The sequence below is a fragment of the Aptenodytes patagonicus genome, chromosome 4, assembly GCF_965638725.1.
Source record: "Aptenodytes patagonicus chromosome 4, bAptPat1.pri.cur, whole genome shotgun sequence".
Taxonomy (NCBI): Eukaryota; Metazoa; Chordata; class Aves; order Sphenisciformes; family Spheniscidae; genus Aptenodytes; species Aptenodytes patagonicus.
Genome location: NC_134952.1, coordinates 71,770,575 through 71,793,855, shown reverse-complemented (window position 1 = coordinate 71,793,855; position 23,281 = coordinate 71,770,575). Strand labels below are relative to the sequence as shown.

The 23,281-nt window shown below is 38.7% G+C and overlaps 1 protein-coding gene across 2 annotated transcripts in view; it reads right to left on the bottom strand.

Annotated features, from left to right (window-relative positions):
* Nucleotides 1-267: 267 nt before the first annotated feature.
* MGAT4D (MGAT4 family member D) overlaps nt 268-23,281 on the bottom strand; it is a 43,138-nt gene continuing 20,124 nt past the window's right edge. For both annotated transcript variants that reach the window (XM_076337174.1, XM_076337173.1), the window contains exons 4-15: nt 22,233-22,366; nt 20,004-20,050; nt 17,728-17,841; nt 16,343-16,418; nt 10,955-11,066; nt 9,897-10,027; nt 5,927-6,034; nt 4,844-5,037; nt 2,646-2,724; nt 2,447-2,525; nt 1,035-1,147; nt 268-474 (exon numbers count right to left, since the gene is read on the bottom strand). In XM_076337174.1, coding sequence (XP_076193289.1) covers nt 448-474; nt 1,035-1,147; nt 2,447-2,525; nt 2,646-2,724; nt 4,844-5,037; nt 5,927-6,034; nt 9,897-10,027; nt 10,955-11,066; nt 16,343-16,418; nt 17,728-17,841; nt 20,004-20,050; nt 22,233-22,366 — 1,214 coding nt within the window. In that variant the 3' untranslated portion in view covers nt 268-447. The remainder of the gene's footprint in view (nt 475-1,034; nt 1,148-2,446; nt 2,526-2,645; nt 2,725-4,843; nt 5,038-5,926; nt 6,035-9,896; nt 10,028-10,954; nt 11,067-16,342; nt 16,419-17,727; nt 17,842-20,003; nt 20,051-22,232; nt 22,367-23,281) is intronic.

Below are 23,281 nucleotides of genomic sequence, written 5' to 3'. Positions count from 1 at the left end.
CTACTTTCCCTCCAAAATTGACTGGTGTTCTTAGTGGAGCTGGTTGAAAACTGTCCCCTTAATATTTTTTCAAAAATGTCCGTATTTTCAGTTCTGGCAAAACTTATCATACCTTTATGCTTTAGACCCTGAGACAGCCTGTAACGCTTTATCAATTGTTTATAATAATATATATTGAAAGTTGTCAAACTAAGGTGAGATTTTTATATATGAAACCTTAATCATATATAAGAACATTTTATAGAAATTACTAACATAATCAGGTTTTTTATAGCTTTTAATTTTCTTTATATAAAGATATAATAGTTATCTCAACTCTTTCCTAATACACAGTATCAAGAATTAAATGGGTTTGGATTTGTTCTTTTTACCCAGCCAGTTTTTTGTTGCTGTTAGCCTAGTTTTCAAATAATCTGTAACAAGCGACATGTCAGAAATGTATTTTTTTCAGTTTTCAGATGTCTTGATAAGTACCTGGAAAAAACAAAATATATTATTTTCTAAAATATGCAGAAGCATTGCCTAAGACATCAGCTTTTCCCTCCTTCCAACTATGGCTATAGTTTAAGGCTGTAGTAATTCTCTTCAGTGACTTCTGCTGAATATTTCTACTTCTGGGTTCGCACACATTCAGACACTTGGGAGACATTTGAAGAATAAAAAACTCACATGTTCATCTGAAAATGTTTGCATATTATAGTTAATATCCAAGATGGTGACTGAAAAAAGCTAGAAAAGCCTCCCTGTCTCCTTTGGTTGGTTTGTTTATCATGACCCAAATTCTAGTGGCTATACTTACAGCATTGCAAAAACTGGAAAATCATCCCATTGGAGCATTTCCAGCACTTCTTCTATGAAGTAAATTTAACTTCCTCCCTGAATAATTAATATAATTCTCCACTTGTGTGAGTTTTTCCACACAAAATCCCATTCAAAATTTAATAAAAATTAATGATTATCAATACTATATGGTAGGAAGAACTGAAACTCATTTAATAAAGCTTTAATTAAAATGCTTTTATTAACACGCTTACCTCACTAAGTATTGCCCACACAGGAGAATCAGAATTGACTGATAAACGAATAGCCTGTATTTTTCCTATTGACTGATTGATACTGCCTTCTGCAATCCCATTTTCAAAAGCCCCTAAGTAAAAAATAAAAACAAGACCCATACAAACATATACTAGAATGAAATACGCTTCCAATACTAGAATGAAATGCGCTTCCAAGTGAACTTATGCAAAAGCTCTAAATTACAAATTATAAATTAACTCCAGGGATACAACATTAGGGGAAAAAATCTTTTGGAAAAAGTCAAACAATAACAACTGAAAGATACAGCTATAAACAAGAAGAAAGATTCATTCCTTCAGTTACAGCAACTAGGAGCTGGAGAAGAATACAAGAAAATAAAGACCCTATAGCTACAAATGTTAAAAAATAAATTTAAATATGTTAGTAGTGACCATATATGTATGGCACACATGGTTGCGTTAAATAATCTAAAAGAGCTTTTCTGAGAAGTATGATTATTTTTAAAAAGATGTATTAGGAATCATGGACCAATTCTGATACATTTCTTCACTAGTTCAATGCTTTTTAACTAACCTTGTTAAAGTTTATGGCATAAAATCATTGCAGACAAATGAAAAACGCTCATCCCATGTATGATACTCATTTCCTATCAACTTGCACGTGCAACTGTGAGTTGACAGCATTTCGGTTTGGATCTCTAATTAGAGCAAAACAGCCACGAGGAGGTGGGAGAGAGGTGCACGGCAAAGCAGACACGAAGCGTTGGTGAGGTGAAAGTGGTTCATTGGGAGAAAAGAGCAATTATGTGGTAGAAGAGACAGAAGAAAGTGGCAAGCAAAGCAGATCTCCCAATAGTCCGTTTTTGTTCACATAGTGGCGGTTTAGTTTAGGTAATAGCAGAAACCAGGCCTTGGCAAGCATGTGGAGAATCTGCAGTTCGTTTAAGCGAAGTCACACACCACCCTGACGAAGGAAGAAGGGGAAGCAGGGGTGGGGGCAAAAAGGGGGAAGGTGCATCGCGTTATGCTTCATCTCATTTCAGGTTGCAGCACGAGTTAATGCTGTCATAATCATAAGAAATCCTTGTCTTCAGCTAAGGCTGCAAAATCCAAACCAGAATCAATTATCCTATTAAGACCTTGCAGAGACTGCAATTAGTTTTTCTTCTAATTAGATGCCTTGGCTTTTGCCACTGCTGGCAGGGTTCTTCATTATTTAAAACGAAATAGGATAGTCATTGGTCAAACATCACATGCTATAATATGCAGTAGCGCAAAGGGTTTCTTTTCCTTACTAGTTCACCTTGGAATGTTGTGTTTATTACAGAGTTAATGAAATTCTCAAATGCAGAAACATTTTATACGTAAGAACAAAATTTCTGTTTTTGAAGTGACAATAAACAATTTACCTATTTTTAAATATCCGTCTTTGGTTGCTGGGTAGTTAAATTTACTTCCATTGTCAACCAGTTCTTTTCTTAGCATTTCCTGTAAAAAATAAAACAATAAAATCTCCAGAAATACTTTCTAGGGCATGACGTTTTATGCTGAACACCATTCTTAAAATGAAATAGCACTGTGTATTACAGTTGGAAATGAGAGACTTACATCAGCTGGCAACACTTCCACGGTAGTGTTAAACAGTTTATCGCCAGGGTGCTCCATGTTTCCACTTCTGAAGAAGTACCTGATGATAAAGGTGTATTATTTCCAGGTATTTTATACCTTAGAAAAGTTCTACGGAAGTAATTCTTTCCAGTTTTGAAGGAAAGATTCAAATACCTTTTCTCTAATTAGTTGTGGGCTATAGAGAACAGAAATAGGCATTGAAACTTTCCAATGTGTGACCAAACCATACTAGAGGCTTTTTTTCATTTTAAACAGAACAAGCATTAAAACCATCTTTCTCTGGCACCACGAATGCAAGTGTTCCCCCTTTTCAGTGCTCAAGTTCCAAATAAATTAACTTTCCAGGTTTAAATGGCTTAGGGAGATCTGCCCTCTGATCTGTTCCTACCACCCTAAGGCTGAGGTGAGATGGGCTTCTGGAATGCAATGGCAGCAAAAATCCCTGTTTCTACTAGACCATATGCTACATGCCAAGAGAATTCCCCCTTTTTATCAATACTGATCAATTCAGGTGCTTCTAAATAATCTCCTTTATAGCCAATGAGCAACAGCACTGTCAAAGCGAGAATCCAAGCAAAAACACCTATGGGATTTAAAAAAAATAAATCCCTTTTTGGTTTTACATTTCTGGCATTAGTGTTCTTAGGTTTTTAGATCCAAGAAGAGCTAAGGAAATTTAAAGCATCAACCTCCCTCCTCTGGTATCAAACAATCAAGACCTAAGAAGACCACCAAATATTATAGGATTAACTATACATTTTCACAGGTAGCAATGTGATGGGGCTGGGACCAGCCATTAGGCAATACCCTATGTAAGTTAGCTTCATCCAGCACAGCTTCCCAGTAACAGGAAAATGCAAAAATATAGGCCACCCAAGTTTCCCAAAGCATAAACCAGTTAATTAACAGTGCTGATCACAGAACACCAGTGTTTGTAACAACTGTCATTTAGTGCAGCTCACTAGATAGAGATATAGACTTGCTTTCTTAGATTTTTTTTTAAATAAATGAGAAATCCACAATCTTTGCAGAAATGGAAGTCTCTTAGTTTTGTGACCAGTTTTGGGAGGAAGCGTAACAACAGCGAAGGAGTTTTCTCTCTGAATATCATTACAGAGATATGGTAATTATGGTAATTCGTGTCAGAGAGACTCTCCTGGAACCGTATTTCTTGCTAGGTTAGTTTTAACTCAGATCTGTTCTCCAATCTGACACAGAGAGAAGAAGAAACTTTGCTGAACCAGGCAGGACTGCTGCTTTTGGTGCCAGCCTCAATTTGTATTGTTCATAGAGTAAGTCCTTCTGAAAAACAGTTCTCTATCTTAAGCTACAGGTGTCTTCCTTTCAAAGACACCCAAGTTGAATGGTGTGAAAACAGAAGATGATGATAGTTTCTTTTTTTAGAATGAGAAAAACATTCAGGGTGGGACTTGGCTGTAGAACCAAACTTGTGAAGTTAGAAGTCTGACTGTGACCCAAGTGTTCAAGCTCTCATTACAGGCAATGGAGATACGCTCAATGCAGTTAATGAGACTTAGCAACTGACTGAGGTGACCAAGTAGAGAATGAGATGAATAGCTGTCTAGCTTCCCCTAACTGTATCAAATGGATCTCTATCTGTCATGTATAGTAGGAGCTTACACACCTACCTTACGTAGACATCTCTACTGTAAACACCTACATTCAAGTCTCTGAATCTTCAACTGAATCCCACCTTTATTAATTCACTCTTCATTATTTCCCCACAATAGCGATATTTTCTCTTCGCTTTCACCTGCGCTGATAAATGTCTGGTCTGGGACACAGCCTTTGACTTGACATCATGCAAACAGCCTTTCTGTTGACAACTGTACAAGTAAAGCTTTCATTGACTCCATTGATGAAATTCATTAGTTAAAAACAAATTCCTTTGGGAGTTATCGTAAGAGAATGTAAAACATTTAACTGAAGAAATAAAAGGACAAAAAATTAAGAAGCTCTCTAACTACCAAGGAAGAAAGGTATTTCAGGAGGGGAATTCAAGAAGGGGAGCAGATAAAGAGCAAATCATGGATTTTTTGCCTGTAACGAGGCTATGGTTTATGTGAACAGTTGAGCACTGGTGATTTTGAACAGACTCAATCATTTCCAGACTGGATATATGTAGGCTTCCATATTCCATATCATGTAATACTTACTTTTCAACTTTTAGTGGACTTAAAAAGCTGAAGCTGATGTAGTCCCCTGCCACTGGAGCTGAAGCCCAAAAACAGTCTTTTCCTTTATAAACTTTTTCCAAGGTATATTGCTGGTATGTTCTTAGGCTTGTATCCACTTTTGCAGGTGGATTATTATGTGCTTTATGTAGCACATTTTTGCCAAAATCTTTATCCTATTGGATATAAAGAAATGTAATTTCACTCATACAATGAAAAAAAAAGTGCTCCAATATATTGAATTACTACAGGAAGCTATGCCAGAAAGTAATTACCTCAGTGAAAAAAAATATACAATCTATTTCTAATAGAAATAGAATATTAATTTCAGTGTAATCACTGAGACTCAATGTTACAGATTATAGACAGAGCTGTACTGACTATTTCTCAGTTGCCTAGATTTAAAAATAAACTTCTTCACAGTAGGCTACTTCATAGTTGTCTACTATGCCTTCTGCCAGAACATCCGATATTGGTCTCTGCTAACGGCTATGTGAACCTGTAGTCTGATCCAGTACAGCAATTCGAATGATCTCATGACTAGTTTTAAATGGCGCCATCAGGACATCCCTGAAGTGTGGTGCTTCATTGCTCTTGTCCTATCAGATAGGTGGTAGATCCACTGTTTGCCCTCCAAACTCTCCCTAAAAAATCCATGGCCGTCACGATAGCCACACTCTTGTCCTACCAGTATACCTTTAGCAGTCCCTCGTATTGGTAGTGTGGACTATTCGGCCAAAACAAATCATCGTAGCCATTTGCGTTTGTACAGTGCAGAGCACATGAAACCTTGTGCTGTGAAGAGCGTTCCTACATGCCATGAAATGCTACTATGACTGGTACAAGTGTTCAGATTAGAGATCCAAAGATGTCTGTGCAGAAGCAGTGTGCCCCACCTGCAGTTTAGATGCCAGATCAATATCCTCCCCCAAATCTGCAAACCAACGTTCCTGGATATGGAAATGCCATCTAATGCCAAAGATGCAATGCTTGAAACTGATTTGAGAAACAAGTCAGAACACAAGCATGTAATTTAGAAATATGGCATTAATTTCTCATCCTTACTTTCAAATTCTGTATCTTCCCAGCCAATGAAGAATAAATTCCCACATGCTGAAAGAGAGATGGTTTAGCACGGATACGTAATTTTGCCTTTTCCTTTTCACAGTGTATCTGGAAAGAAAGTAAAAGGGAGTGAAGTTTTATTTAAATAAAGGAGAGACAAACTAAGTTCCACAAGGCAATTTCATTATGTAGTTGAGGGTACGGGTCCAGGTTTTCTATCCATATTTAAATGAGTAATCCTTAGATTAACAGTCACCTTATTTCAAATACACTGTTTCTAGACTTAAACTCGTAATTCCACTCATGGTGCTATGTAGATTTGAAGGCTCAACCACCTCTAATTCAGGGATTCCTGTACTGTATACCATCAATCACACCTCAAGAGTGACAAAAATGGACCTCAAATCTGAAACTGATGGTTTTTAACTGTTTCTGGCAAATTTCATTTCAACTCTTGGCCTTGCCATATCATTCTATTTAAACTATTTTGACCAAAACTGACCTTCTTGAGATAGATTCTGGTTACATTTCAATCTTTATCATTTTGGCTATTTCTGCTATGTTTGAGAGGCTTATAATGTACTATACTATACTGTAAGTTATGTATCTGTTCTCTTATAATTACATAAAGCCCTTAGATACTGTATTTCAATCCTGATTTTCCAGTTTAGTACACTTTGTGACATGACATATACCGGGGAATTAAATAACTGTAATTGGTACTAATTTCTGAGTTTCTTGATTTTTGAATGATAGCAAATTACTTCTTTAAATGTAATTTTTTGCCCTGTATCTACAGAGCAGCGTAGCTTGATACAATGAAGCAAAAATGCTACAATAATTAATGAGACATAATGAAGCATAATGGCATAGAACAGAGCTAAAATGAGACTCTCTGGATTGTACTCTCGGTTCTGCCACAGAATTATTGTATGAGTTTGGAAGATCATTTAACTTCTCTGTATCCCATGTCTCACATCTTTAGATTTGAGAGGAGGATGTGTTTACCTCTTCAATCAAGTGCTTTCAGTTTTATAAAAGAAATATGTTACATAAATTGTATCAATGCCTTCTAAAGCTAGAAGTGATAGTCTTCACTCAGCTGGCTTAAACACCAAAACTCATGGGGGATTTGTGGTTTCCACAGAAGTACTAATTAAAAGTTCAAAACCACCTGGAAGGCTATAGAAAATACTAAGTATTTTTATGTTTGTCCACAGCAGATGTTCAGCAAAACAATGTAAAAACACAATACATGCAAATTGATTTATTGGCAGCTGTTTCTTTGAAAAGCAGACTATACTTTTGCCAGGAAAAAAATTATTAGAAGAAAAGAAATGTGATCTTTCTCCTGACAGGGTTTGCAGTTCATCCCCTATAATAATGTAGTCTCTAGCATGTCTCCTTTTATTCTACGGCAGCACTACCAAAAGAGCTACTTATGGTAGCAGCTGAGAATAATCAGTAGCGCAGGACTGGTGTGGTCATTTGTGCAGAAACTGAGATAAGGCTCCTTGTTGAGTCAGGGCTCCCATCTTTGCAGCCTGCTAGTCCCCACTACACTTGATAGATACATGCCACTGCATATGATCACAGAACCATAGAATGGTTTGGGTTCAAAGGGACCTTTAAAGATCATCTAGTTCCAAACCCCCTGCCATGGGCAGGGACATCTGTCACTAGATCAGGTTGCTCAAAGCCCCGTCCAACCTGACTTTCAACACTTCCAGTGATGGGTCATCCACAGCTGCTCTGGGCAACCTGTTCCAGTGTCTCACCACCCTCACTGTAAAAAATGTCTTCCTTACGTTCAATCTAAATCTACCCTCTTTCAATTTAAGATTGTTGCCCCTTGTCCTGTCATGACAGGCCCTGGTAAAAAGTATTTCTTATAAGCCTCCTTTAAGTACTGATAGGCTGCAATACGGTCTTCCTGGAGCCTTCTCTTCTCCAGGTTGAACAGCCCCAACTCTCTCCGCCTTTCTTCATAGGAGAGGTGTTCCATCCCTCCGATCATTTTTGTGGCCTTGCTCTGCACCCACTCTAACTGGTCCATGTCTTTTTTGTACTGGAGACCCCAGAACTGGATGATGGTTCACGGGAGGCAAACATCATGAAGTTTCTGAATCACGCAGAGATCTGATGGCTCTGATCATCACAGACTGCCTTTTCCAACTTGGTGAGCAGATGTAGCTGAGTCTTGGTATGTTAAAACTCAGCTGAAAACATGTGCCAAACACCCATCACCACAGGATGGCCCATAAAAGGCACGAACAGGTGCCCCGTTGACCCTCCCGTGAGGCATAGTGTGTGATCACTTAGTGACACTCCTAGTTGCTTGGAAAGGGGGGAGCGTGAGGATTTCTGTCAGCTTGCCTTCTCTGGCACCTGTAGGAAAGTCCGCTGCTTTAATCTGTCAAGCAGAGGAGGAGCAGCAGCCGGGATCTCTGTCTTCCTCCCAGCCTCCATTTTCTGCATTCCCATGAATAGTCCCAGCAGGTCACGCCACTGGTCATTCCCGCCCAAGGGCAGCGTGAGACTGACTTGTCTCAATAGGGTTTTGCTACCCACAGCAATTGAAATTGCAATTGCAGAAGTGAAACTCACTAGAAACTTGCTGATACCACTCTGCTTTGGCCTGGCCAGAGCAGACTCGCACGAGCTGCCTGCCTGCCTTTCACGAACACAGCTTCGTTTTAGGTATGAATCAGGTCTTAGAAGCTAGAACAGTAATTTAAAAAATAAAAGTAAAATGTTTCATCTATCGGATGGAAGTTGGCACATGTTAGACAGATCTGGAATGGGTGATACTAACACAATAGTATCTTTTTTTTATTATTCTGTTATCACAGGCAGGCAAGAACCTAAATTAGAGGTACTTGAGGCTCACGCTAACTCCTATGAGCTGGCCTAACCCATGGAGTGGGATTTCAAAGCTTACTCCTATCTCTATGAAGTGGCAATCAAGAGTCCTCAGTGGCATTACTAAGTGTAAAACCAGGGACCTTCTGCTATCCCCAGGAGTCACCTCTGCTACACAGTAAAACTTGAAGCTTGTTTGTTCCACTCCCCTCAATCTCCTACTCTGCACAACGCCTATCTGTCTCTTCTTCCTTCTTTATCAACACAAAAGTAACATGTGCGAATACCTGGAGTGGGGACTGGCTACACTAATCAAATAAAACTCTTGAACCATAAAAACCAAGAAGGAGCAGAAACTCCGGTCAGTGCTCCGTGGGACAGTCTGTTATACAAGAAGAGTGTGAGTAGTGACCAGCACCAAAGACTGGCAAGAGAAAGAATGCAAAAGGACATAAAGAAATCCTTAACATATCATTGGGCTCACCTGTAGTGCTAGAAATGGCACCTTTGCAATTCAACACAAGTGTTTCTTGCATTTTCAGCGAAAAGTATCATTTAGTTAATTCGATCTACATGTTTCCCTGCATTTTTTTTTTTCAGGCAAACAGTCAATTTTTTCCCCAGGTAGTAAAAGATTTAAAGCAAAACACTTAAGTTCTGCTTCCTGAAAGAAAGGAATTGGTATGCAAAATTCAGAACAACTGTGACTGTAAAATTGTACTGACTTCCATATTAGAAGGTCAGCAGCAGATTATGAGAAGTGATAGTCCACACAGATCTACATATTCAAAATTTTCTTTGGTGCTGCAGGGTTGCCTACGTGACCAGCTGCAGGCAGATGTGAGCTTGTGCTGTCCATGTTCTGAGCTGACGGAGGCAAAACAGCTCTGGTGAGGAAATCTGAATTTCTGTGAGTCAGGCCTCTCCATATGCCCTACTGGGCTCAAACACCGTGCCACTCTATGCAGGTCTGCAGCAGATCTTTCCCCACAAATTCCAAAGAAAGTCAGGTTTGAGAGATTTCTATTCTGCTTTTTGAAAATAAATTATTTTGTCACTGAGACTGTTTGAATATTACTTAAGTTCATAAATTCATAGACATACTTACTGCATCCTTTTCTGGATTGCACACTTTAACCCAGAGCAGGTGGTCTATAAGCCAGTCTATGGGCTTATCTTTATAGAACATGAGAAAAAATTCCACTATGAGTGGCAGGTCTCCTGATTTAAACAATTTTCCTGAAAGCAAGACAAGAAGTTGCATATTCAGACATTTTTATTGCTGCGCAAAAATCACCAGCTTTATGTTTACTCCAGCCTTAAACACATGGATGTAATTCTGATATTTAGAAATTTCACACAGGCTCCAGCTTTGGAGATTTGCTTATCCTCCAGCTGGTTGGGATTTTGAAAAGATTTCCATTCCATGACTGGAGATATTCTCACATAGTCAACCAGTTGACTAATTAAGCATGCAGTTACATCTTAGTTCCAAACACAAATCTGTCAGTCACCTGTATCAGTGTCTCAGATGAAATGAAGTCTGAATAATTCCTCAAAATGCTAGGCATGCAATTTCACTGGCAATACTATACTGAATATCTTTAAATTAAGATGTAGATATGAAAAATGTTGCTTTTAAAATACTATCACTGTTCATTTAGTTCTCTTGCTATTTCTATTAGCAGATTTTGTTAGATTTCTTTGTTTGACCTAACACAAGATGTTATCACAAGTAAATTGTATTAGAACTGAGTAAAAAATATAAAAAGAAGCTTACTACTAAAAATAATAAAAACCCTTCCCTATGATATGGGACGCATGTTCTGCTCCACAAAGGAAAGGAAGCAGATTTTTTACAGATTGTTCAAATTCCATTCTTGAAAAGAAGACTACACGCTACAGGGGCACATAGTGCCCCGAGGTGGAACTACTTGCTTCTTATGGGAACCCAACTACTAGATCCTGTGTTGAGGAGACTCTGCATTAAAATGACAGTTTTAAAGAGCACAGAAAGTAAAAGACTTTCCCTGGGAGCTTTCCTGAAGAACCAAGGAAGTTCTGATATGTTAGTCCTTCCATGCTTTGAAACGTAATCCCGAGTGAGACCTACTCGACCTACACAGCTCCAAATCCAATTGACCCTGCTGAGGTCTTAATACTTACCAATAAATCCAAGCTGAGAGAACTCAAGAATCATCCACTCTTGGGACTGTTTAGCAGCAAAGTTTTTTATACTTTGAATGTAATCAGGTTTGGCTATAATATCATCTTCCAGCTGGGGGGAAAAAAAAAAGCAACAAAAAACCAGAAGGCAAGTGGTGGTGATGTTGCCACATGTCAGTGATAACTGCCTTGTGTTTGACTGCTGTACAGCGTGTACTGAAGTTGTGCCAAACTACAGTGGGTTGCTATTTAGCTTCTACGTATATCTCTGTTTCAGTATCATTCATTAAATATTTATTTACAGGAGTGACTATAACACTATGAGTGCTGCTTCTCACTTTTTCGAGAAAGGAGGACTCCCTACCTTAAAGAGATCTCACTTAAAAGAAAACATTAAGCAAAAAGATAGAGGTTAAGGAAGAAGGCAGTAGACAGTTTGTACTGAAGTTGTGTAAGCATTGATAAGCAGCAGGAGCAAATTGTTTGAAAAGAGAGGCGTCTAAAGCAGATGGTTAAAAGCTCTGTAAAGTAGCCTGGGCAGACTTTATCGTACCTAAAAGGATCCACAGAAGAACTGTGGATGATTACTGAGACGCTAGTACAAAGCAAGTTGTTTCAGGGAATACTAGTCACGAAGGAAAGAACATGCTGCGAAGCACACTGAAGGACAGGAATACATAGAGGCTCTGTAAAGGCTGGCACTGAATACAGCAACAGAGCCAGCTAAAGGATACTTGGAAGAGGAGACTGACATCCATCAAGGAAATGGGAAAGGCCTGGGCTGCATTTTTGCATGGCTTTCAGAGAAGAATGGGGGATCTGAAACGCCAGAAGCTGTTCCAGTTACTAAAGCTGAGGATAATGAGTCCAAACAAGGAGTTTAGAGGTAATGACACAAAGGAAATAAATGAATTCCAGAAATAATTAAGGAGCAAGTAATTCAGGGTTTGAATTCACTATGGGTGTGAAAAACACAGGAAGAGGAGGCTACGCCTTCAGGAAAATGTTGTTGGGGTGCAGTGTAATGATACAGTTAATTTAATCTAACTGCTGTACTTCATTGGCCCTGGTGCTTGTCTGGTGGCGCTGGAATCTGATTCAGAAAGCTGAATAGGTAGAAGATGAATGCTATGAGAAGAAAAATGCATGGTTTCCTGCTGGTTTTGCATCCTCAACTGACTCAGCGCAGAGTCAGCAGCAAGAGCATGAGAGACCAGGCCCACAGCTTTTAGCTGAATTTGGCCATTACTCCAAGCGTAGGGCTGGCGGGGGAGAAATGCATTGTCAACAGCGAACCCAGGAAGACGTACAATGAAGTTTGAAAGACAAGTTTAAGAGATGTGTTTTGACTCTGTCAGCTTTTGCTGATGGTAAGATAACAAAAAATAGATAGATGGAGATGAACTGATCAAGATGAATGCTTATTAACAGATTCTGAGATCTGGGGATTGTGTTGAGGTGACAGTTATGCAGAAGAGAACAACAAAAAAACCCCCAAAACATCAACTTACAAGAAATCTTGCATAACATTAAATGAGCTAAGAGGATATCCTGTAGCTAGATGTAAAGGGAGAAGAGCAAGAAATCAAAGAGAGTTTCAGAGAATCCTTAAAGAGAAATTGAGGGGCACCCAAAAAAGGACGAAAGGCAGAGAGAGGAGTATCTCAAAAACCTAGTGAGACCACCATATCAAGAAACACTAGAAGAAAGCGTACAAAAGTAGTAAAGATGAAAAATATGGAGGCTGTGATGCAAAGCGGGTATGAGTGTAGTTATGAACTGAAAGTAGTTTTGCACAGTGAGAAGTCTGAAACTGCCTTTTCTGGAGCTGACAGTTAAAAGTGAATATTGGAGAATGTAGTTTGATATCCTGTGTAGCGCAGGCCATTAGAAGTTGTTTATTCAACCCTGTACTGAGCCCGTAATTTGTGTTCAACTAAAGCACATCTTCTTGAAGAGCATCTGCCATCGCGTAGAGATTTCAGTACCAGTTCTTTTTCAGTAAGTTATACTATGTGTAATTATCATGAACGTTTAGTACGTGGTACCCAAATTCTACTTTGAATTTTTCTGGCTTCAGCTTACAGCTACTTGTTTTTCATATGCTCTTATCTACCAAAGGAGATTATGCAGTGGCTGTACACAGCTGGATCAGAAAGTTTAAGATATGGACTGTGTAGTCCATTTGCCCCATTGCCATGAGAAGGCCAGCAGAGCACGGTCGCAGCTCATTTCCCTTCACTCATCAGTACTTTGGGATGAAAAAAAGATACGTGCACAATAGCAAGGCTATGTAAATTTCCTAAATGATAGACAATAAATGGGTTTCCACGCGTTTTTCTTATGTGGGTTATCTGTCTAAGAGAAGTAAAAATGAAGAAGCAACAAAAAAGTGGTAGCATACAATGGAAGTGTAGGCATCAGACAGGAAAGTATCTTCCTTTCTAAATTATATTAGGGTATTTTTATATTTTGAATCAGCATTCAATGAATGTGAAGACTGTTAAGCTGAAAAATCTTATTCTCTCATTTTCCACAGAAAACAAACCTCCAATAGTTCATTCCATAAACATATTTTTTTTTTTTTTTAGCACAAGCATAAAGAAAATTTCAGCTAAAAATGAGCTTTCATGAAAGTTATTCCTTTTAGGAACTCTACCAAATAACAGGCTTGACCTAGAGTCTAGTCGGGGGGGAGAAAAAAAAAAAAATCAATACAAAGACTCCTAATGACTTTCACTGAGCTATTGCTCAGGCCTTAAAACCATTAGAGAAACACACTAGAGAAACTGTAATAATGGTGTACAGATAAGTGCTGCTGGCAATATATATTACTAGTATATACATATATGTTACATGTGAATACACAAAGCTCCCCCAGCCTCCACAAGGGAAAAACTCATGAGGTGAAAAAAGCATAGCAGTAGTTCAGTTAGCTAAGTTTGAAGTTTATTTCAGATTTTAACTGAAGATACTACAAGATTTATTTAATGTTTTATTTTTGGTTCACCCAAGCGCTAGTAGAAAACACTTCCCAAAACCTGCTGTATCTGAGTTTCTCAAAGGTGCTTTCAGATTTGAAATGTTTTATCACTTCAGAATGAACTAAGTCTATACGGACACAAAGAACAAATGCATCTCCTCACTACTAGGCTGGGATTCGAATGCCTGCTTTTACGGCTATGGTAAGATCCCATTATATTGCCTCTGACATTATTACAAGTGTCTCAGGGGGCTCTGGTGGACTCCAGGAAGAATAGTGAAAGTGGAAACAAGTATTTCAAAGTTCTCTTAGTTTTTTATTGATTAAGAAAACTTCACAAAAAAGCCCGAAAGGAGCAGTAGCTGGTTCGGGGAGGGGGGGAAAGACAGGCAAAGTAGAAGAGATGCTTCAAGGAGAAGGGGAGAGAAGAGAAGGGGAGAGAAGAGAAGGGGAGAGAAGAGAAGGGGAGAGAAGAGAAGGGGAGAGAAGAGAAGGGGAGAGAAGAGAAGGGGAGAGAAGAGAAGGGGAGAGGGGAGAGAGAGGGGAGAGAGAGGGGAGAGAGAAGACTGATGGGATTTATTGTCTTTTTTCAAAGGTTATGTTTGATCAGTAGGTAAGGTTCATCCACAGTGTAACCCTGTTAGCTTCAATGGACTTCACAAAGCTACTTGCTTAAATCCTGATTCAGCAGTATCCTAGAATGAGTGTTTACGTGTTGATTCAGCTAAGATCTTGCCTGGCTCATGATATCCTGCAGACATCAAGAGTAATTACATATGCTTATCTTCTTTCAAAATTCAGAAGTTAATACCAGTCACCCAAATTCCTGACAAAACAGTAAATAGAACCTAAGCTAGTTCAAGTTTTCCCTAAGATTACTGAAGTAAATCTTTGTACCAGGCTGAGGAAAGCGATTTTTAAGTTATTTGCTTTCCATTAATACAAGGCTTCCAAATGGAGGGAGATCATGACTAACTTTATGGCAGCATGTGTTCCTTCTTTTCACCTGTACTCTACAGAGTATTTTCTGGGTAGACCAGCATCTGTGCTACAGAAGTAGCTGCAGACTGGACACACAAATGAAGAAATGGATGTACTGAAGAAGTGGTAACGGTATGAGGAAAGCGCAGTTTCTCTCTAAGAAAATTCTGAATGGAGCTATAACTACCACCAGGCCGTCACAATCCAGGCTTCGCTCCGAGTAACACAGTTCATCCTTATATAACGTCCCAGATAAGAAAACACATATTCTCAAATTTCTTTAAAAATACAAATACATTAAGTAAGTCATTTCCATGCAAACATGAATGCTTGGAGAACTTTATAACAGAAAGGGACATTAAGTGTCTGGCAGCATGCTTAACATTTCCCTTCACCATGTTTCCCATGCCTTAATGCTCTAGTGCACTTAGTAAACTTGGGTAGCGTTCTTAAAAATACACGAAAGTGACGGGAAAATACTTCATTTTCCAGCAAACCTTAACTGTGCAATAGACAACATTTTTCTTTGTCCTCCTGTCTTCTGAGTGCCTATGCCAAATTTGAGAACAGAGCATAGACTCTTGAGTAGCCCAGCTCAAATGCGTTTGTGTTAAATACTGACAAGAATCGTACGAGAAGCCTGCTATTGCGGTCTTCTCTCCTGCTTCTGGGAATCTTGTGATGTACTTACGTGATACAGAGTCTGAGGCCTGTTCGAGCAGGAGAAGACCCAGGAAAACTAAGAACTAAGGAAAATGCTGTTCTGAGCTTTTTTTAAAACTGTCGACATCCATGAGCTACATGAAATTTTATGGATCTGTTCCATTATTGAACAGTCATGATAAATTTTGGAATCTCTGGTGGTGATTATCGTCTTTATGAAGTGCAAATTAGCACAAACCTAGATGATGGCTAAACCTAAGCCTGAATGCACGGGGATCTTCTTAAAGTCTAACACTCTAAATCTTCTGGAGAATTTAGGATCTGTACCAACTTGCAGTTTAACCTTGTCTCCAGTATCTCTATACTGGTATGTTTCCCTATCTGTAAGGGGTTTTTGGTTCACTGTGATCTGGGTTATAACCTGGAGCTACCACGACTGTTCTGTCTTGCTGCACCAAGTGAAAACACATTAAACTCTGACTTTCTTAACCTAATCAAATAAGGGTTTCATGCTTCAGTTACCTTGTTCTTCGACCTCACAAATGACAGGAAGGTACAAATGGATTTAATCAAATAGTACCTGGCTGCAAGATTTACATAAACACAGAAATAGGTGGATGCTTGTAAAGAGCACAGGCAAAATACACAGATGACGACAATAGCTTGCTGATTTTATTGAGGCCTTTGAAACAAATTAAAATCGCCAAAGCTAATAATCAGTACAGATGTATTGCAGCTACTTAATGATAATGTGAACATACCTGTAAATAAAATGTTCCCTTAGGTTGGGCATATAGCATTAAAAAGCTATAATCCAAATTCTGTTTAGTTCTCCACCTAAACATAAGCAGCAAATTCTGATAAGCTTTTTGGGGGGGTTGCAAGGGTTATATCTATAATAAAAGCATTTCTAATGCTCTGCGGTTTTTTGTCTACAGTAAAACTGTAAGGTTTAGTATTCTAACTCATTGATGAGTGAATAAAAATTCCTCTATAATCAGTGTAAACATTTGTAAATAATTTGACTTTCCTATAAAAGTTAACATTAACTAAGCAAAAAATTTTGATCTGTATCAATGCAGCCTGAAACAAAATGTCTGACAAGTATATTCATGTCAAATGACGTAAAGATTCTACTCATTATATTATGAACAGTAGAGATCAACACACAGTGACTATTTAAAGATCTGAAATTAAGTGCTTTCACTGATGAACAGCACAGAACACAGGTTGATAAAGGTCATTTTCAGGTTTAAATGTAAACACAGATTTTTTTCTACAAAGTACAGTCTCTCATTTTACCAGAGGATGAAGCTGATGTTTGATAATCAATGCTAAAAGACTAGAGAGTAGTTTATCAGTATTTAATTAACATAAAAGTGTATCTGATTCAAATCTAATCATATCTGAAACTTAAGTATAAGTATGTAAACATATTTATGCTCTGAAAGATATAAGGTTTATCTATAAACCCAATCTACATGCATACATACACTTGCTGATTTCCTTCGACCCAAACTCTCAGTACTGCAGCTCTCTTGCTGCATTGTTGGGGTAGCTTCTGATAAATTAAGTTATTGTTGATCAAAAGAAAATTAATTTCCTCCAATAAATCAATTTGGTTAGGTTAGAATCTCTGTCTCAGTAAATTTGGGGCACATGAGTGAATGAAATCACCAGTTAGGATATATTATTAACAGTAGCATAAAAAGTCCACGATCACCAAAAGTTAGGTCAGTAATTAAACCCACAGTAGTCGTTACTAGTTAGCTAAGGGGCCACATGGGGTTTCCTTTGTGTGTTCACAGAGCCTCTCCCTCATCTGTCACATAAAACATTTTCCTGTTTTTTCCTTTATGACCAGATCATCTAGCCTACCGCCTCTTGGCATTATCCATCTGGTTTAAAACCTGTGGGATGCCTAGAGTCCACACCCAAAGGAGAAGCCTTGGCTCTCACCCTGAAGCTGACGTGCAGCATAGCTTTTCTCAAGATCCCCTTGTGTAATAATTTTTAACAAAAGTACACTTGAGGTCCATTAGCTCTGAAATACAAAAACATTATCAGCTCAAACAATGTTGACTTTTGCAGAATTTTCCATTTTATACTCTTAGCAAAGTTCTTAGGTTTTATATAGCTATCTTACCTTACTCTGTCCTCCGAATCCCCAAATGTTTTCTTCAGGTTGGAAAGTTCTGGATAATAAGAAGCAGGAGGAGAAATAACCTCTAGGACTCCAGACTGGATTTCTTTGGGGAAGCTGTGAAAAGAAGCTTGGTGAGACCCCATTCCTCGAAAAGACTTTTGAGGGCAACCACGGACAGCAGCTCCCCAGAGTTAGGTCTGCTCCTCCATAAGTGGAATTCACAACTCTAGCAAAGAAACTAAGTCCCACAGATTGTAAATTAGGAACCAGGAAGGGGTCTTTGACAACCGTCAGAACAGGCAGGACTGAAACTCATCAAAGTCACAGAAAACACTGAAGAGAAGCGTGTCTCAGAAGTCCTGCCCCTCCTGCATCTATAGACGCTTACTCGTAATCCTGAGATGGTTGCCAAAACACAGCAGTAATTCACAACCAAATCCACTATCTAGAACTACACACAACTGTTCCCCCTTGCGTGAGAGCTCCTAGCTTCCTTACACTTGCTCTAACTCTCATTCTACATTCTAGCCAAAATGATACTGTCCTGGAGTAGGGGTTTGGTATGGGGAGTCTGGGTCTAGTCTCTGCTCCAAGGATTAAATTTTCCATTTAAAAAGTCATTGAAAAACTGTGTAATCAACTTTGGGAGCCAAACCTGGAAGTCAAATCTCCCCCTTCCTCCAGAATATGGGGGGGGGGGGGGGGCAGAAATTCTTCAGTTTTTAATAGGTATAGGATCACTGAAATAAGTTTTCAGAACGGAGTTTGCCATTTCCTATGATTAACGAAAAAAAGGTAACATTAAAAATTAAGCACATCACAGTATACAAGCACGCTTATGAAAAAGAATCTCAATCCTACTGTGTAACACTGACAAAGCACCTACTCTGCAGTAATATTTTCAAAAACCGTAACGAAATCATAAAAATTATCTAAGTGCTCAAGTTGCTGTACGTATTGTACCTGGTGGTGCTCAGCGGTACTGAGGAGGGCTGCCTCTTCACCTTGTCCTAGCTGCAGTACTCCCAGCTGAGCTAAACCCTCTGGAGGCAGGAAGCTATTACTATTACTCAGCTAGTAATAGTAATTACTATTACCTAGTAATAGTAATTGCTAGCCTGCTTCTGGGGGAAACCTGCACCCTAAATACAGTCTGGGAAACCCTCGAGTAGAGTAGAGCAGGACATGCAGCAAAGCCTCAACAGCGAAGGAAAAGGGCAACCTCTCTGGGGATCGTGTTCAACTTTTGTTTGTTTGTTTTTGTTAATATTCTAAAAAAAGTTGATACCAAGATCGAGAGCTCTCTTGTAGTCATTTGAAAGAAGAAGAGAGGGGAAAGGCTGTTTCACTCCAAATACCGGCCAAAGTGGGGTTCTACCAGAGTAACTAATTCACGAATGAGCTTGTGCACCGCAGAAACCAGCAACAGCAGTACTGCAGCACAACGCAGATTTCATCTCTTGCTTCCTTCAGTCAGCTGCGCTTCAGGGCCTTTAGCCTTACCTGGTTTGCGACTGTTAGCTACACTACACCATTTCTTAGAAAGCAGCTTTTGTAAGACAAAATAAATCTACCAATGACTGTATTTTTTTGCCCAAACATTTTAATTTAGTAGTTGTTCTTCTCAAGCTGCTCTAAGGTTTTTCACATGCACAGGAGGCCAAAAATGACTATGGGAAAGAATGGTAAGAGCAAGCAAAACTGCAGTGGGGCTCAAGCCTTCATTTGATAACTCTTATATCAATTCGGCACGGCAAAGAATATCCATCTCATGTTACCCATCATATAATAGTATTTAACATTATAAATAGAATCAGATTGCTGTCCAAAATCCATTCCTTCATGAAAAAGAGGCAAACGAGGAAACAAAAACACCTAGAAAACATGACAGACATCAGAATACACTGCAGGGCCGTGAAGTCAGTGGGGACCTAATACATGTAGCCTCAGGTGCCTTGGATTGCATCATTAATTTCATGGGGAAAAGACTGAGGTTCAAGTAAATATTTATCAGAGGCTTAAGTTGAGATCTTGCCTGATTAGTTAAAGCATATTTATGAAATAAGAAAAGGAAAATAAACGGATATACATCCTTCTGTCCTGAATTTCACAGTGTGTTACGATACACATATCAAGAGTGCACCTTTGCCTCGTTTCTTAGCAGTTCCATTTCAGTATGGTAGAGTTGTAATTTATTGCTGAAATGCTCTAATTCTTTCCATGAAAGCTCAAAATGTGTTTACTAGCTGTTCAGTGTTACACTCTATGGGACTTACCTGGTTTTAACACTTTCTGCAACACTGCTAACATATTCTGCATTCACCTAAAGAAAAGAAGGGGGGGTTCATTTCAAGTCACCCATTTTTGTATTAAGCAAAATTTTGTAGGGAATATTTACATGCAAAAACTTCATTTTTATTCTCCAATTCTTTTCATTCCAAACAACAGCAATATGTTATAGCAGCATTTCTACTAAAGGACAGTGTGAGGTTTTCAAGCCAACTGAACTTTCAATGTAATTGAAAGTAGAACTGAACTATGGTTTCTGCATTTTGTTTTTTTCACTGCTTCTGCAGGAGGCCAAGCCATTTTCTGCATAAAATTCTGTTCTACAGCTTTCACTTATGCCAGGAAAGCAGTCTCATATAACTTGTCAGTAAAAAGTGCCGTTTCAGATTAATCATCCAAAAATCACAAGAGGCCTGAGGCTGTTAAGAAAAGTCACCTAAGCAAAATTTTCTAAAGCTAGCGATACTTAAAATTTTTATTTAGAGTTTCTTCCTAATATAACAAACTTATGGCGCTTAGTCTGGAAATTTTGAGGACATACTTACTCATTGCTGCTGTTCCATAAAAATAACAGTTTTAGTGTGGAAAACACATCTGTTAACTATATTAAACAGCACTCAGTTTTATGGACTTCAAAAACAATACAATACCTGTCTTAACAGTTCAGATTTTTTTAAAAATACACAAATAATCATTACCAGCTATATATTAAATTTGTAGTAAGTAAAAAAGGTGCAGTGTGGTTAAGTAAAGAACTGTGATAAAAAAATACCGACAACTTTGAAACTCACTTTCAGTCAATAAGTTACTCTGCCTTAACCCATGATGTAAACATTTAACTTGATCTTCCGAAACTTTCTGGGAAAAAGGAAGGTGTGGATTCATGATCAGTGAACACACCTGCCCCCCCCCCCATAATTAAATGTTCTTATCACCTCTCATATCAGCACGATCAACCTGCTCTAATTTACTGCATGGCTGAAAAATGGAAGCTGCAAGAACGTGACTTTGGGGACGGGAGAAAGCGGAGGCACTGGTTCTTAACAACGGCAGTTTAATCCTAAATTGGCTGAAATGGACTATTACTACAACCAAAGCTACTGTTTGTTAAAAGTGCCACGTTAGGACGGTCCACAGTGGGAAACTGTACTATTCAGAAGTTAACCCTTAAAAACCCAGAGAACTCCCTGAAGCCCTGTAATAGAAGGTTTCTCTGAATGGCAGCTAGGCAAAGCTCGTCATTTCCAGGGCTCTTCGTTGGGAAATAGCAACTGTAAAATAAGTTCAGCTCCTCAAAATTATGCTGAAGAGGAACTACAGCCAGTAAAATTGGGCCTATCTACTTATCATTGTGATCCAAACGGGAAAGTGGAAGTCATGACCTAACTTAATAAAGCGAACTTATGTTCTGTTTGACACTATTACAGTTGCAAAAGCCGCTCTAAGTGATGACTGAACTAAAAAAGCAAACTTTAACTGTTAATGAATATATGTATGAAATTCAGTGTTGTTTATGGAAGGACAAAGAAATATGAAGAATAAATATGAAGTCTGAATAATTGCACAGTCTTTTTATCTGCAGGTAACTATCACTAGCTAATTCCCTTCTGTAGCTTTTTCCCAATGTGATCAAGACATTTTAGAATGAGAAAAAATTAATTTACCCCTAATATATTACCTTGACCATTGTTTACTCTCCCAAATGTGGAACCGTTCAAGTCTCTGAACAGTTTTCTCTTTCACAAGAAATGCCAATACACATGCAGAAGGCCAGGCTCCAGCACGTCGAGGTACTTTGCAAGATACAGGATATCAAAGCAGCAGATGAATAATCTGAACTTTTTGTTAGACTAAGCCTACTTTTTTCAGGTTCTATGAAACTTTTCCGTGGAGGATTTACATTTCATTCTTGAAGTAGAATACTTTACTTTCAGAGATAAATAATGAGTTCATATGGCTTTATTTGAAAATCTGACTGCAACAACTGTGTTTGTAAATGTAATATGACTTTACCTTTCAATCATCTGAGTTACAGGGTTTTTTCCACATATGAACACTGAGGCACTAGCTGCTCACTATCTCCTCCAGCCCTGAAGAAACCCGTCCCAAAGGCCCAGCTAACAGTATTTTGCAGCCTCTCCTACACTGTTACACTAAGACATAAATCTCCATATTGTCTTTCTATCAGCATACTGCACCTTTCCATGCAAACTCACCTCTCCTACAAAGATGATTATTACGCAGTCGTTCTTTTGCTCTTCAGAAAGTTCGTACAGTAGAGAATGCAGCGTATTAATCAGATAATGTTGTTTTTCCCTTTTCACAGTAGGAATACCCATCACCAGTGAGACTGCAAAGAAAGAAGTCCACAAGCCATGTAATTTTAAGTCAGGTAAAGGGAAACTGAAATTACATTTTAATTTTGATTTGATGTGACCACGAGACTTGGTGACAGTTAATATTCCCATAGCACTGGGACAGCATTGGCTTTACTACCTGGAAGGAGAGATACCTCCAGCTAAGTTTAGGTTAGAGACACCTGTGTCTGTGTTATAAGCATCACGTCTACACTGTGTAGACTGTCAACATTTGAGAACTTGGAGATATTAATACCTCCGGCAAACACATAGGTATCTGCTATTGAGTTTCAAAAGCGGGTATTGCAACATAAGTGCTAGCTCTTGGTATGGAGTTGGAGATCTGAGAAGTAAGAGTTAAACCAACACTGCTTTACTGAGCAAGTTGTGACAGGAGGTGAGCGCTGCCTATCTCAGAAAGGAATCCAAAAATCAAAATCTCAAAAATCTTTCTGAGCAGTTTAAGTGATATGAGTCCATGGCTTTGACATAATCAATAATAAGAAAGGAACTTAGACATTGTTATTATTATTAAGAAGAAAGGAACTGAAATTGTCTCTGGCAGACTCCACTAGTAGCAAAACTATGCTATATTACATCATTGGATTGTAAGCAGGACCTCTCTTTTTTCATTGGCGAGGGCATTACTGAAGTCAGTGACCTAATATGGCTCAGTAGACCTGTAGAATTCTTAGTCCTTGCAGAATATTCCTATTCACCAAAACCTTGTGAGGCTGGTAAGGAAGCAGCAGATTTTGAAGGAAAGGAGTAGGTACGGTTAGTGACTTGCTCCAGACTTCATCATTTGTGCTAGCATCAGCTCAGAAATGCCAAGTTCCAACGTTCCTTCCCAGCACATAACCGGCTAAACCACAGGGGTTTTGTTTGGTTTTACATGCTGAAGGTCA